The sequence below is a fragment of the Passer montanus genome, unplaced genomic scaffold (genome assembly GCF_014805655.1).
Source record: "Passer montanus isolate IOZ18808 unplaced genomic scaffold, ASM1480565v1 scaffold25, whole genome shotgun sequence".
Lineage (NCBI taxonomy): Eukaryota > Metazoa > Chordata > Aves > Passeriformes > Passeridae > Passer > Passer montanus.
In genome coordinates this window covers 1,878,860-1,892,085 of record NW_024367149.1, presented here as the reverse complement: position 1 = coordinate 1,892,085, position 13,226 = coordinate 1,878,860, and the positions used below count along the sequence as shown (strand labels likewise).

General features: G+C 58.5%; 2 protein-coding genes across 4 annotated transcripts; both read right to left on the bottom strand.

The window, feature by feature from the left end:
• Positions 1-291: 291 nt before the first annotated feature.
• CDC20 (cell division cycle 20) lies at positions 292-5,820 on the bottom strand. Of its 3 annotated transcripts, none has more exons than XM_039711742.1 (11): positions 5,559-5,820; positions 5,007-5,203; positions 4,322-4,467; positions 3,584-3,680; positions 2,927-3,055; positions 2,374-2,570; positions 1,944-2,038; positions 1,371-1,602; positions 1,136-1,261; positions 851-968; positions 292-562 (listed from the first exon to the last, which is right to left on the bottom strand). In XM_039711742.1, exons 1-11 carry the CDS (start codon positions 5,603-5,605, stop codon positions 384-386), a joined length of 1,563 nt encoding a protein of 520 aa, XP_039567676.1. In that variant the 5' UTR covers positions 5,606-5,820; the 3' UTR covers positions 292-383. The 3 variants fall into 3 exon arrangements, with proteins under 3 accessions (XP_039567676.1, XP_039567675.1, XP_039567677.1); XM_039711741.1 differs by lacking the exon at positions 5,559-5,820 and adding an exon at positions 5,292-5,552; XM_039711743.1 differs by lacking the exon at positions 5,559-5,820 and adding an exon at positions 5,381-5,512.
• MPL (MPL proto-oncogene, thrombopoietin receptor) lies at positions 5,643-13,090 on the bottom strand. The gene is given in 12 exon segments (XM_039711813.1): positions 5,643-6,056; positions 6,142-6,229; positions 6,346-6,433; positions 6,598-6,757; positions 6,891-7,033; positions 7,137-7,309; positions 7,571-7,830; positions 7,832-8,023; positions 8,098-8,351; positions 8,553-8,728; positions 9,069-9,198; positions 11,265-13,090. Coding segments are annotated over 12 exon segments (2,331 nt in total). The 5' UTR covers positions 11,518-13,090.
• Between the last annotated feature and the right edge of the window lie 136 nt (positions 13,091-13,226).

Sequence of the window (13,226 nt, the reverse complement as noted above, 5' to 3'; positions counted from 1 at the left end):
CACAAACTGAGGCCACAGCCATGCTGTGCTTTCAGCTGAGCCTGTGGTGGAGCTGCTGTGCTTGTAGCCAACATCTAGATAGGGCAGGTGACATATGTATCTTAGCTGGGACAGAAACAGTAGTACAGCCCTTGCACTTGCACAGCATCCTTCTGCTAGGCTGTGCTAGGCTCAGGGTGCCTGTAAACTGGCCCTTAAGACTGAAGTCTGCCCCCCTTACCCAGATCCCCAGCCTCAGGGAGAAGGACTTGGGTTTGGGAGCCATGGCTTTTTCTTCCATTGGACTCCCTTAAGAAAAAGTCAAGTTAAGCAGTTTATTAACATTTAAAATACTGTACAGTGTGTAAACCAAATATCCCCCTCCCCACAAAAACCCAGTGCTCTCAGCGGATGCTCTGGTGAATAATACTGCTTTTGGCACTGTTTGCCTTCTCTTTCTCCTTCTTCTTTATTGGGTCCATCTCAAAACAGCGCCAGAGCCGCAGTGTTTCATCAGCAGCTGCTGAGGCCACTGTTGTACCATCAGGGCTCATGGTCAGGTTCAAGATTCTGGCAGTATGACCTGAGGAGGAGTGTGCAGATCAGCACATGCATATTTACTCCTGTATGCTCCCATGAGCCCTGCCAGCTTGCATAGCTGTCCCCTCCCCACTGGCTGTGGCAGCATGATTTCAGACCCCAGGAATACACTTGGAGCAATGGTATTTCTTCCACAGCCTGTGGGCATGCTTTACTCCTAGCAGCATGCCCCTGGATACTGTCCAGTATCAGTGATGCTACAGGCTCCAACCAAGGAGTGCAGCTGCCTTCAATCTCCAGCAACCCCCCCACCCAGGCCCTGTCCACCTACCTTGCAGCTCTGCAACCTTGGTCATTGTTGGATACTTCCATAGAACCAGCTGATTCTGTGCAAAGCCATGGCCTGAAATGAACTCCTTGTAGTTTGTTGACCACAGGATAGAACAGACCTGAAAAGAGGCAGTAACACAGGTAAGACAAGCTGCTTGTGTTGATGCTCACCACTCTGAGATGAGCATGATCCCCTCCTTCCCCATGCCTCTGGGCCTGAGGAGCCAGCAGCTCTGTGTAGGTGCTGCCAGAAGGCGTTTGTCCCAAGCTGATGTTCATATCTCACCTGGGAATGGGCATCAACAGCACTGAGGCAGGCACCAGAACACACGTTCCAGATGCGGATGTGTCTGTCACTAGTGCCACCTCCAGTGGCTAGAACGTTCATCTGCCATGGGCACCACGCCACAGCCTGAGAGACAAGAGTTCATTTTAAGACACACAAGAGGCAACCTGCACCCAGCCAGTGCTGCATGTCTGCCTTGCACACAGATACCTGTCCGTGGCAGCCCTGTGCTCACCTTGACAGCACCCTGGTGCTGAGTGAAGGTCTGTACAGGAGCAAAGTCTCCACCCCCTCCTTGGGTGCATGGCCAGACATTCACCAGATTGTCATTGCCACCGCTGGCCAGGTAGCGGCCATCTAGAGACCATTTGAGTCCGCACACCTCCTGTGTGTGGCCAGCAAGGGTGGCCACATGATGCTCAGCCACTCTGACATCGTGGTGATGGATGTGCCCGGTCCGTGCGCCACTGCAGAGAGAAGAGAAGGCTTGCAGGGTCAGACTGACACATTTCCACCCACATCCATTTTTGTTGTTGCAAGACTGTTATACCTGCCACTGGGTTTCAACCAGTGTTACCATCAACACTGGTCTGTTGGTATGAGTGAAACACCCACACAAGCTCTTAACTTCGGCACAAAGTGCAATACAGGAAAGAGGCCTTCTCCTCACAGTCCCAACAGATAAGGCTGAGTAAGAATCCCAAGCCAGCACAGAAACTTCTCTCTGCCATCCCTAACCCATACCACACATAGATTGAGGGATAGGAGTTTGCAACAACTGGGAACTGCTCTTGACACACTGCTTTACCTGGAGAGGATGTAGCTGTTCCAGCTGAGGGTTCCCACACGGGCACAATGGCTGGTCATGTTTCGGAGACGTTTCTGTTGCTGAATGTCCCATAGCTAGAGAGGCAAAGCAAAGAGTTATTCAGAAGAAACCCAGTCCTGTTTCTATGCCCTAAGAACCTCACTGCACAGGCTCTGGCATTCAGCTTTCTCAGTAAGGGAACAGAGAAAATGTGTATCTCATGACTATAGCACAAAAGGTAACACTACTTATCAGAAATCCCCCAAACCAAGCCCTGCCTTGCACACTGCACTTGGCTGGGGCAGTTCTACCCCACACCAGGGAAGACAAGTCAGCACGTGGCACTTTCCTCTGCCAGCCAAGGTTTTGTCCCCAGGTCCCAGTTATGTCAATCCATAGAAAACACCTCTAGTTTTTCTCCTGCATTCACCTGGACCTCTGCACTACTTGTGCCAACAGCAAGGTAGTTTCCTTCTTTAATCCATGACACAGAGGAAATGTAAACATCTGGTTGCTCCATCTGCAGCAGCTGGATAATCTCCCCAGAAGCGTGATTCCACAGATAAACAGAGTTGTCCAGAGCCACTGCCAGGAAGTTCTGGGAGCTCCAGTCTATGAGATTCAGATCTACGATTTGAAAGAGCAAGGCAGGTCAGACCATGCTTACCCAGAGAGCCCTGCCCTTCACCTGTGCTGATGCAGCAGCTGTGTGTGTGCACATGTGCACGCACACACGTACAGGTGAGGGGCAGCCTCCTGAGTGTCACCATGCCCAGCTGGTGGGGCCAGGTACCCTGCTCCAAGTCATCTACACAGCAACCCTAGACCACTGTTCCTGTAAGGCCTCACAGGACACTCCAGAAGTGGTCTGTGCTAGCCCTGGGTGCATAAAATAATACAAACAGCCCAGTTACACTGTCCTAGGAACAGCACTCCTGTGCAGAATGTTCTGGATGCCCAGCACTCAACTGCAGCCTACTTACAGTAGTCATTGCGGATCTCTGGTGCATCCAAGATCCGGTCTGGCATTGAGGGAATGTATCTGCTATTCTTCCTGCTGGATCCAGGCGTCATTTTCTGACTGTAGAGCACTTTCAGGTTGTTCTGATAGCCTGTGCGCAGAGGAACGGGCTTGTTAACATGAGTTAGTTTCCTCACAGCTAAGTGCTGCTCACCCAACTAGGAATACTTTGGAGTGAAAATAAAGTCCCAAGAGAAATACTCACAAGACTGCAGTGTGCTAAAATCACTGGCAGTATGAACTGCTGAAGGGGGGTGAGCTGCAATTTCCTTATTCATGAAAACAAATTTAACAAACACTTGGGTTTTTGTATCCTATTATGTTTAGTTACAGTTTAAGCTAGAAAGTGCTCAGCAGAGAATTTGATGCTCTTACAGACTTCATGAAGGTTTGCAACCTGCAGTACAGGTGAGCAGTGGCAGTCATAGCAACTTTACTAAATAGATTCACTGTTAGGCCCTCCCTCAACCTCAGGAACCTTAAGAAAGGAAACTCCAGCCTGTACAGCTCTCAGAAACCAGTTGATTTCTCCTGCGACCACACACAGAGCCTCTGTGTTGCTGTTCCCCTGACCAGATCTCTCCCACTGATTCAGCTCACACAGACCCTGTATCATTACCTTCTGGAGCATTCTGTGGTTTTCCACTGAGGCGGAGGATCTTTGCCTCTTCTACATCAAAACCATTCAGATTCACTGCCCAGGCTTTCTGTTGCTCCTATGGAGACAAATCACCCTCAGTGCAATGCATTTAAAACAACTCCCACACTGCAATGTAAACAGACACCTAAGTCCCCTTCTCTTAGAATCAGGAGTTGTTCAACTGTGCTTCCAGGGTCAGCCACACATAGGCAGGTCAAAGCAGTTTTTCCTTAGGCTTTCACACATTGTCCTGCTCACATTTTTATACAATAGCAAATTCAGTGTCATTACCAGTGGGAAAAGCCACAGCCACAAGCGACTAAATGCTTCATAAACAGATTTCAGAACACAGCGTAAAACATTCCAGAAGTGTTCCCTGTGTAGACATTGTCCTAGAATAGCTACCACCAGCAGTTTCACTTTGCACAGGCTCACAGCTTTGTGTTTTTGTTGCCTGCTACATTTTAAAGCCTCATTAGTCAAAAGGTAAATTTTGCTACCAGAAGCAGCATAGGCTAGAGTGCATGGCAGTCTCTACAGCTTCAATCTCATCCGAGGCTCCTGAAGCCCAGAGTTGCAAGTAGCAATGGCTGGGGCTTGTCAGTCCTGTGTGTCTACTCGATAGAACCTACAGTAAACCTACAGTTTACTCCTCTGTAAAGGGGCAGGAACGATTAGTGGTTGTTGGAAGTAATTGTAACTTAGCAACATGCTCACCTTCTTGGTAGGCGATTCCTCAGCAGGGTCATTCTCTTTGGTTAGGAGGAAATTTGCCATCTCCATCTGCATAGTACTGCGGTTGGGAATATAGCGATCCCCCCCAGCCTTTGTGGGGGTGCTTTGAATTTTGGATCCAGATTTTCCTGCATTTGCATACGAAAACATTGTCTTACAGCTATTTAATAGCTCGTATTAGAGCTTTCACAAGAGCAAACCCAGCACACTCCCACGTCACATCCACCAGACAAGTAGGACTCTGAGAGCTCATGCCACCCAGTCACAACTAACTTATATTTTCCCCTCTGCCACCAGGCTCTGGTTAGGAACTGTCTGGAGCAACACCTTGGGTCTAGTGCAACAATGCCAGAGTCCAGAGATAAGGGGAGGATACAAAAACTGCTGCAGGATGTAAAGCTGCCAGCTGACAGTCCCGCCCACACTTGTCCCAGCAAGGCTCAGCTGGGCGAGCAGCAGTTCGCCAGCCGCAGTGCTCAGAGCTCTGCCCCTCATGCTGGGAAGGAGGCGAGCGATCGCCAGGAGCCCAGCCCACCTCCTCCTGCCTGCCCAGCAAGCCGGCAGGGCAGCGTGGCAGGGAGAGCCACAGCTGAGCCCCACGGCTGCAGACAAGCAGCCCGGGCGAGGCTCCCGCACCCGACCTCTGCCGCTGGCGGCCGGCGCTCACCGGGTGTCTTGGACGGCGTCTTGCTGGAGCTGTGGGAGCGATTGGCCGGCTTCATGGGCGACACGCCGACGGGGCTGGGCCCGGGGCCGCTCTCCTTGGCCTTGCGCTGCCATCGCGCAGGCGGCGCGTTCGGGATCGGCGTGTCCAGCTTCAGCAGCCCGTGCAGGTCCGCCTCGAACAGGAACTGCGCCATGGTCCTGCGGGCGGGCGGGCGGCTTCAGCCGTGCCCACCGCCAGGGCTGCAGCCTGCTCCGACCGGCCCCGCCGGCCTCCCCAGCACCGCACCTTCCCAGCCCTCCGGCCGCTCCTCCCAGCACCGGACACCCCCGCTCTGCCCAACCGCTCCTCGGGACACTCTCCATCAGCCGACGCACCCTCCCTCCGCCCCGCGGGGTCCTTTCCATCGGCCGACACCCCTTCCAGCCGCTCTCTGGGGCTCCCTCCGATAGGCGACATTCTCCCTTCCCCTCGTCCGCCTCACCACCGCCTCCCCGCTCGAGACTGCGCCTCAGAGCTGCCTCCCCGGCCTGCCGGGCCCCGCCGCACGCTCACCTCCGCCGCGCCGCCGCCGCTCGCCCGCCCCGCCTGCGCCGCAGCATTTTAAACGGCGCGCGGACGGGGCTCCGGTTGGCCGCTTCAAACCCAACGGCCGCGCGCTGCCAGGCGACGGCCGCGCGACGCAACGCGATTGGCTGAGCCGCGGGGAGGGGCGGGGCGCTCCGCGCGTGCAGGGTAAGGGGCGGGCCCGGGGGCGGGGCGTTCCCCCGGGGCGGGGCGGCGAAGGAGGGAGCAGGCGGTGCTGGGCAGGGAGCAGAGTTTATGGCGGGGTGGGGGGGCCGGGGGGGGCCCCGGGGCCCCCGGGGCGCCGGGGGCTGCCCGCGGCTCCCAGCCGCTCATGAGCAGGTAGGACTGGTTGGCGATGTCGGTGCTGGACAGGCGGCCCCCAGCGTGCTCCGGCGGCGGGCCCGCCTCGCGCCGCGGGCCGGGCAGCACCTCCAGCAGGCAGGGCAGGACGGCCTCCTCCGGCGGCTGCTTGTCGAAGGCGCTGGCCTGGGGGGACACGGAGTGGACGCGGTGGGGGCTGCCCTTCGAGCTGCCCCCGGGGGCAGCTGAGCCGCCCTGCCCACCCCCTCACCTGGCCGTGCTTGCTGCTTTCCTGGAGGAAGCTGCCCAGAGCACGGTGCAGGTCAGGGACGGGCGGCCAGAGTTTCTGCTTCACGTTGCTGGGTACGGAGGAAGGGGCGCTGAAGGTACCCTCAGACTTGGGGTGCCCTAATGCCCCCTGCAAGGTGCCCAGGCTTGGTGCTGGAGCCCCGCCTGCCCCGGCACAGCCCTTTACCTGTAGAGGGAGGGGAAGGTGCACCGCAGCCCCAGGAGCACTGCTGAGAAGAGCAGCGGCACCACCGTGACGCTGGGGATGAGCCAGCCTGCATCGGGGGAGGAACGCTGCAGCTGTAGCCCTTCCCAGACCCACCCCCCGAGCCCTTCGCAGCACCCTGCCCGCTGCTCCCCGGCCCATTTCCAGCACTCTCCGTGTCCTGCCGTCAGCCGTGGGGCTCCTCTGGCCGCAGCCTCCAGCCCTGTCCCTTACCCGCATCAGCCACGGCATCAACCACAGCAGCTTTGGACCAGGCGCTCCAGCTGCCCTGGTACCACGGCCCGCTGGGCTGGGCCCGCACCTGGGCGTGGTAGCGGGACCCCGGCCGCAGGTCCAGGACTTCTTTCCTAGCTGCTCGTGGAACCTGCAGGACCTGCAGAGGGGCAGAGGCGAGCTGGAGGCACGGCTGCTGCGGGGCGGCACCAAGGGCCGGGTCCCCGTTTGCCTGGCCCCGTGTGTCAGCAGCAGAACGAGCAGCTGCTCGGGGTATCCTGGCCAGGCCTTACCTTCCAGTCATGGCTGTTCTCCGTGGCATAGCGGACCTGGTAGTGCAGCTGCTCTGCCAGCAGCTCCAGGGGCGGCAGCCACTGCAGGCTCAGCCGGCCCTGCGACACTGTTGCCTGCACAAGCTGCGGGGCATCTGTGAGCACTGTTGGTGTTGGGGACAGGCATGTGTCGCTCCTGTGAAATGGGACATGGGACACTGTGTCCCCTGTGAGCCAGGCAGGGGCTGTGGTGGCGCTGGGACTCACCAGCCTGGTGCAGCCAAAAGGGTTCCTTGAAGTAGCTGAGTGGGGGCAGCAAGTGGGTCCGGGTGACATTCACCAAGACGGAGATGGCACTGCCAGCCTTGGGCTGGAAGGTGCAGGCATGAGTGCCCTGTGCCCCCCTGCTCACCTCCTCGCACTGATGCCATGCATCTTCCCTGTGGGAGGAGTGGGAGCCAGTCAGTCCCAGCAAAGCATACCCACAGGCAGCACTCCTCCTGCATTTGCCCAGGAAAGCTGCTGCTGCTTGTGGTCAGAGGTGCAATGTGGCCAGGAGAGGTGGTGAGGAGGTATGAGACTGGTGGTGGCAGGACAGAGCAGGGCATGGGCAAGGGGCCCGGTGTGGGATATTGGCCGCAGCAGACCAGTGGTCCCTGGGGTGTGCCTGCCTGAGTGCCATATGCCTGCCATGCCCTTACCTTGTGCCAGCCCTGCTTGGAGGTGGCCGGTAGAAGAGCTGGTGGGAGCTGTGGGGCTCTGCAGGGTCCCAGCTCCACTCGCAGCGCACGTGCTGCAGGTCAGGGGTGCTGCAGCACAGCCCGATGTCTCCTGGGCAGGGGAGAGCCAGGGCAGGCAGGGGGCTGCTTCCCCTTGGCCCCCCAAAACTTGGGAGTTGCACCTTGCCTACAACAGGACCCCCACCCCCTGCAGTCCCTGGTGTGGGTGCCTCCCTGCTGTCCCTGCCAGCACCCCTGCGGAGGGGATGGCTGCTCACCAGAGGAGTGGGGTGTCTCAGCAGCCACTGCCTGTGACCAGGGCCCCCAGACGCCATCCATGGAGGTACCGTCGGGCTTGCTGCGCACCTGGATGTGGTACCTCACCCCTGGCTGCAGGTCCCGCAGCACCACCCAGGTGTTGGCCTGGACCAGCCTCTGTAGAGAGGGGCCAAGCTGAAGAGCAACTGCAGCCCCCACACCCCCTGCCCATCCCTGACCCCTCTGTGTACCTGCCCCAGTGCCGGGGAGGCTGCCCTGGGTGTGTGGGTGCTGACAGTTGACTGAGTGGAGGGGTCCCCAGGGTGCTGCTCACTGGGGTTCAGTGTGGTGTTGCAGGGCATCCCTGTGGAGCTGGCAGGGCACCACTGCACCTCGTAGAGGAAGAAGTTCGGGAAGTCAGCGAGTGGTGGCTGCCACGACACGCAGAGCTGCCCCACAGCCCCAGCCCAGCGGGCCGTGATGTTGTCTGGGGGAGCAATGAGACCTGCAGAGAACATGCCAGGGTGTTTGTGCTCCTGCAGCAGCCCCGGTCTGGTCTGGGCAATGTCCTGCTGCGGGACACATGGAAGTCTGTGCGTGCAGGGCTCGGGGTGTTGCCAGCCCCTGTGGCAGGCAGAAGGTCATGGGACCCAGATCTGGGAACCGTTCTGTTGTCACAGGGCATTGCCCAGTGGAAGGGACTCACCCACTGCCTCCACGTTGAGCTCCCGCCGATACTTGGTGCGGTTTGTGGTGGCATCCAGGACGTGGAGGTGGAGCTGGGTGAAGAGCCGCACGTCCTGGCTGGGGAAGACGCAGACGTGTCGCTTCCCGCCAGCCCCACGGTGCCATGTGGAGAGCACGCACGCTGTGGGCGCATCACTGAGGAACGGAGAGCCAGGCCTTGCAGCACCTCACACCTCCTGCCTTGGGCCAGGCTTGAGGAGAGGCAATGTGGGGCACAGCACCGAGACCTTGGTGTCACCAGCTCCTTTGCTGTGCCATAATCTACTGCAGGGCACCATCCTCATGGGACTGAGGGACAGCCAAGGCCCCAGCCCTGCTGCAGGGTGTGCAGTGGCTGCTCTATAGCTTCTGTGAGTCCTCCATCTCTCCTTGCAGCTGGGAGCCACTGGGATGCCCCAGATTGCTGTGCCACCCTGACACTGCAGCTCTCTGTGCAGCAAGGAGGAGGCTGGGCTGGGTCCCCACCATCTCCTACCTGCTGTACCAGTAGTAGAAGTGGCACATCCCAGTTGTTGTCTCCTCCTCGTCCCAGAAGCAGGTGAGGTCCTCGAAGGAGCGGGAGAAACAGAGGATGTCCTCGGACACAGCTGCTAGCAGTGCAGCATCTGGGAGGAGTGTGGCTATGAAGTAGCTTCTGGGCACAAACCCGTCCCCATCTCACCTCTTCCACCTCAGGCACGCGGGGCAGCCTGAGCATGGCCGTGGCACAGGTGCTCTCCACCAGCTTGGCACACTGGGGAGGGACATGGCACCAATGCTGGCTGCTGGCTTGGACTGGGGTCCTGGTGGTGCAGGGCTCCCCCCGGCCCCACCACGCCCCCTCCTGAGTACACGAGGTCCTTGAGGACAAACAAACATCCCGAAATAGCCCTGCGGTCAGAGGGGAGCTCAGGGCCCAGCGATCAGGGGGAAGCACCCCTGCCCTGCTCGTGCCGGAAGGTGCGCGGAAGTGAGATAAGGAGGAGCAGCACCCCAGAGAAAGGGAAAGGGCCTGGGGGCTGGTGTGGGGGCATGTGGTCCTGAGCAGGGGGGATGCCCAAACCCCTGCCCAGGGACTGTCCTGGGGGCATGTGTGTCCCCCTCGGTAAGGGACAAACTGGAGCATCACACCCTGCAGGATCTCTATCCGAAGCACTGCTAGCTCTGCGGACATAAGGGTGTCAGTCCCTGTTATCGTGGAAGAGGGGACGGCCCCAAGATGCAGATGTGTGATGCACAGGGGTGGTCCTGGTGTCCCCAGCATTGCTTCAGCAGTCTCTTCTCCCCGCACTCCCTCTGACCTGCTCCAGCCCTCTTCCTCCTCCTCTTCCTAGTGGCATTTGCTGCCTTCCCCAGGGGTTGCCCCCAGCTTTGGGACCCCACAAGCCCACTGCCAGTGTCTGCTGCATTTGCTGAGTGCATCCATTCTCTGCTACACACCCCTGCACTGCCAGTTGAGCCCACCCTGGGCAAAGAAAAAGTCACTGTTCCCAAGTATTCTTGCCAGCTTCTTGGTGTCTTTCTGCTCGCCCCGTCCCTTCTCTTGCCCTGACCCCCCCAGCCTTGTTCCTCATTTCCCAGCCCTGTGTTGCCTTCTTCCCCATGCCCATTGTCCCATCTCTCCACAGCCCCCCCACCCGTTCTTCTCTTTTTGCCCCCCATTACCCCACCCCAGGCCTCATGCTGGCTCCATGACCTCACCCAGCTCCGAGCACCAGGAGATGAAGTGGCCAGGTCCCAGCAGCTTGGTGGCACAGGGACCCGTGGCATCACTGGGAGGCCACCCTGGTCCTGTGGGCTATCATAGCATCTTTGCTGAGCACAGCCCATTTCTTAGGAAGGGCAGCTGCCCAGCTCTGCAGCCCACACCAGCCATGCTTGGGCAGTGCTGCCAAGCCAGCTGAGGGCTCAAGGCACAAGGATTTTGCAGAGGCTGTGGGCAGAGTCCAACCCTGACCCTCGTCCCACTGCCCCTATGGGGGTGACTCAAAATGTGCTAAGTCTGTCCTGGCCAGAGACCTGGGGTGGGGCTGGAGAAACAAGCAGGAGATCAACAGGGTTTTATTCAATTAATGCTTTTTATGATGTTACAGAAAGTTCTAAAGGGGCTAAAGAGGTGCTAAAGAATGCATGGAGAAGCCTAAAATGAGACAAAGCTGGGGAGTGGCTCTGGCAGGTGCAGGGAGCCAGACTGGGGCCAGCTATCAGCTAAGATGAGGATGTCCAGCAGGACAGTAAGATGATGGCAAGGCTGGTGCAGGAGCACTGGGGTTAGCCTGGAAGTGCCACTGCACTGCCTGTGGTGCAGAGCTGTGCCATCAGATGTTAACTTGAGTCTTGTTCAAACTCTCATCATGTCATAACTCTGAGAATTTCTCATGAGTGAGGAATCCCTCTGCTACCTGAGCAGGACTGGGAGCACCAGGCTGCCATCCTCAGGGGCAACCCATGGGCAGCCAAGCTCTGCTTGCAGAGAGCATGGATGTTCCTTTACTCCAAGCAATTTAGGGTGTCCTACAGGTGAGAAGTGCACTCCATTGCTCCCCCTGAATACTCCCTGCACACCCTCCTGGAATGCCTCCTTCCCAGTCCCACAGATTTTGGCTGCTGTGAGGTACTCGCTGCCCACACCTGGCATTCTAGCTCCTCTCTGGCCCATCCTCTGCGGGAGAAAATAGCCCCAAGGACCTACCTTGGGATGTCACTGGCTCAGGGGCTGACGGTGGGCTGCGGAGGCTGAGCAGGATGGCAGGGAGCAGTGAGAGCTGCCAGCCCTGGCACAGGCAGGCTGCCATCCTGCAGCCTGTGTGCCGGAGCCACACGTGCCGCACTCGTCCCTTCCCAGTGTCCCGGGAGCTGCTGCGGCTCCTCCAGGCGATACCTTTATCTGGGAAGTGGTGGCTGTGCAGCTCAGGAAGCCTGGCTGGGGGCTCCCCCCGCCCCATCACCAGCACTTCCCTGTGCCTGAAACCACAATGCCACAGCCCCTCTGCTGCTGGCCGCAGTGCCAAGAGAGACTGCTCCTATCAGATAGGCGGCATGTCCTGCCCTTGTGGCTACTGGCATGCTGGGAGGATGGGGTAGGAAGAAAAACAACCCCCGAGAAACTAGGGAGGCCCCGGTGTGGGGCAGGGCAGGCTGTTGGGGCTGCTGCCACATGGAGCATGGGATATGGCACAGCTGATGTGCCTGCATTGTGTCCTGTGCCGCCTGGCACTAGAGTACTCCAGGTCTGCTCTGCCAGCAGCACCCTCTCTGTGGCCGTGCTGGGAGCAGAGCTGCAGGCACAGGGGGCGAAGCCCTCAGAGGTGCTAGTGGTGTTGGTGCAGGGCCACCACAGTCATGCTCAAGCTCATGCCAGTCCATTACTTCTGGTGCTGGAGGGTCTCCCACCCTGCCAGGGCACAGCACTGTTGCACAGCCCGGGGGGCACCAGCCAGGGCACAAGGAGCCACTTGCACGTGTGACCCCTGTGCACCAAGGCCAGGTTTGCTTCTTCAAGTCCAGCAGCTGAGGACAGCACTAGAGGCACTGAGGGGAGAGCAGTGCCAGCTCCAGCTTGCCACAGACAAATTTTGTCAAAAAAAGCAGAAAGACTGAGGCATGAGCCGGACTGGGGACACTGCCCCAGACGCTGTTCCCAGCTGGGAGCAGAGGCGGTGCAGAAGCAGTGGCACATGTCAGGCTGTTTGTGAGGGCCAGTCCCCATCACTGATTTGCTGGGGACCTCAGGGATGGGGCAGAGCGGCTGCTCACTAACAGCTGCAGTTGACACCAAAGAGCACTGGAGACCAGAATGGAAAATCAGAATGGTTTTGACACGGTTCAGAGATAAAAAATGCTTGCCCAGAAGGACAATGCAAATGTCCCTGTCTCCTACAGGGATACCAGGCTCTGCAGGAGCCACTCTTGCTTCTCGTGGGACTGCAGAAGACAGATAGACAGACAGCTGGATGGCATGTCCAGGGCTGAGCAAGCTGAAACCAGCAGAGGGGAAACCGAAACCCAACCCCTCTCAGGGTAACAAACAGCAGCAGTGCAGCTGAGGGACTGAAGCCTGGGACAGGAGCTCCTCCAGGAGGGTCAGTGCAGAGCCCGGGAGACCCTCGAGGGACGGGCACATGAGGCTCACCCTGGCAGCACATGTTCGAGCAGGCTGGGCAAACACAGCCATCACTCTGCCTGATGTGGGAAGCTACCTGATGGCTCAGCACAGTGCTGGGAGGTGTCAGCTGGCCAGGGTGGGAAGGGTGTGGAGTTGCACAGCTCCACAGGATCCAGCTGGAAGAGCAGGGCCATCCCTTTAAAGACCAGCCAGCTGAGGGGAAGCTGCAGGAACAATTTTTAAGCATGCAAGAGGCAGCTGTGCATAGGAAGGACATAGTCTGTTCTCCATATCCCTTTGGGGACAAGACCAAGTGTTAAATTTTGTGTGTGGGAAAAGATCCCAGTTGGATCCTAAGAAAACCCATCTCCATGCCATGATGAGACCCGGGACTTGCCTGGGAATGCTGGGACATTCCTGGGGATTATCACAGGACCCCAATGGGAACAGGATTCTGAGGAGTGCCCACCACAGCAGCAGATCACTGGGCCCCCACATGCTGTTCCCCAGTGTTGTCAGCAGGGCAGAGGTGGGTCCCCACCAACACTC

Coding starts and splice junctions, on each gene's coding strand:
- CDC20 (XM_039711741.1), bottom strand. CDS start 5,410: ATGGAAAGGACCCCGCGGGGCGGAGGGAGGGTGCGTCGGCTGATGGAG. Junction 3,681..4,321: donor AGGAATCGCCTACCAAGAAG/GTGAGCATGTTG, acceptor TTGTCTCCATAG/GAGCAACAGAAAGCCTGGGC. Junction 2,039..2,373: donor CAAGTAGTGCAGAGGTCCAG/GTGAATGCAGGA, acceptor TTGCCTCTCTAG/CTATGGGACATTCAGCAACA.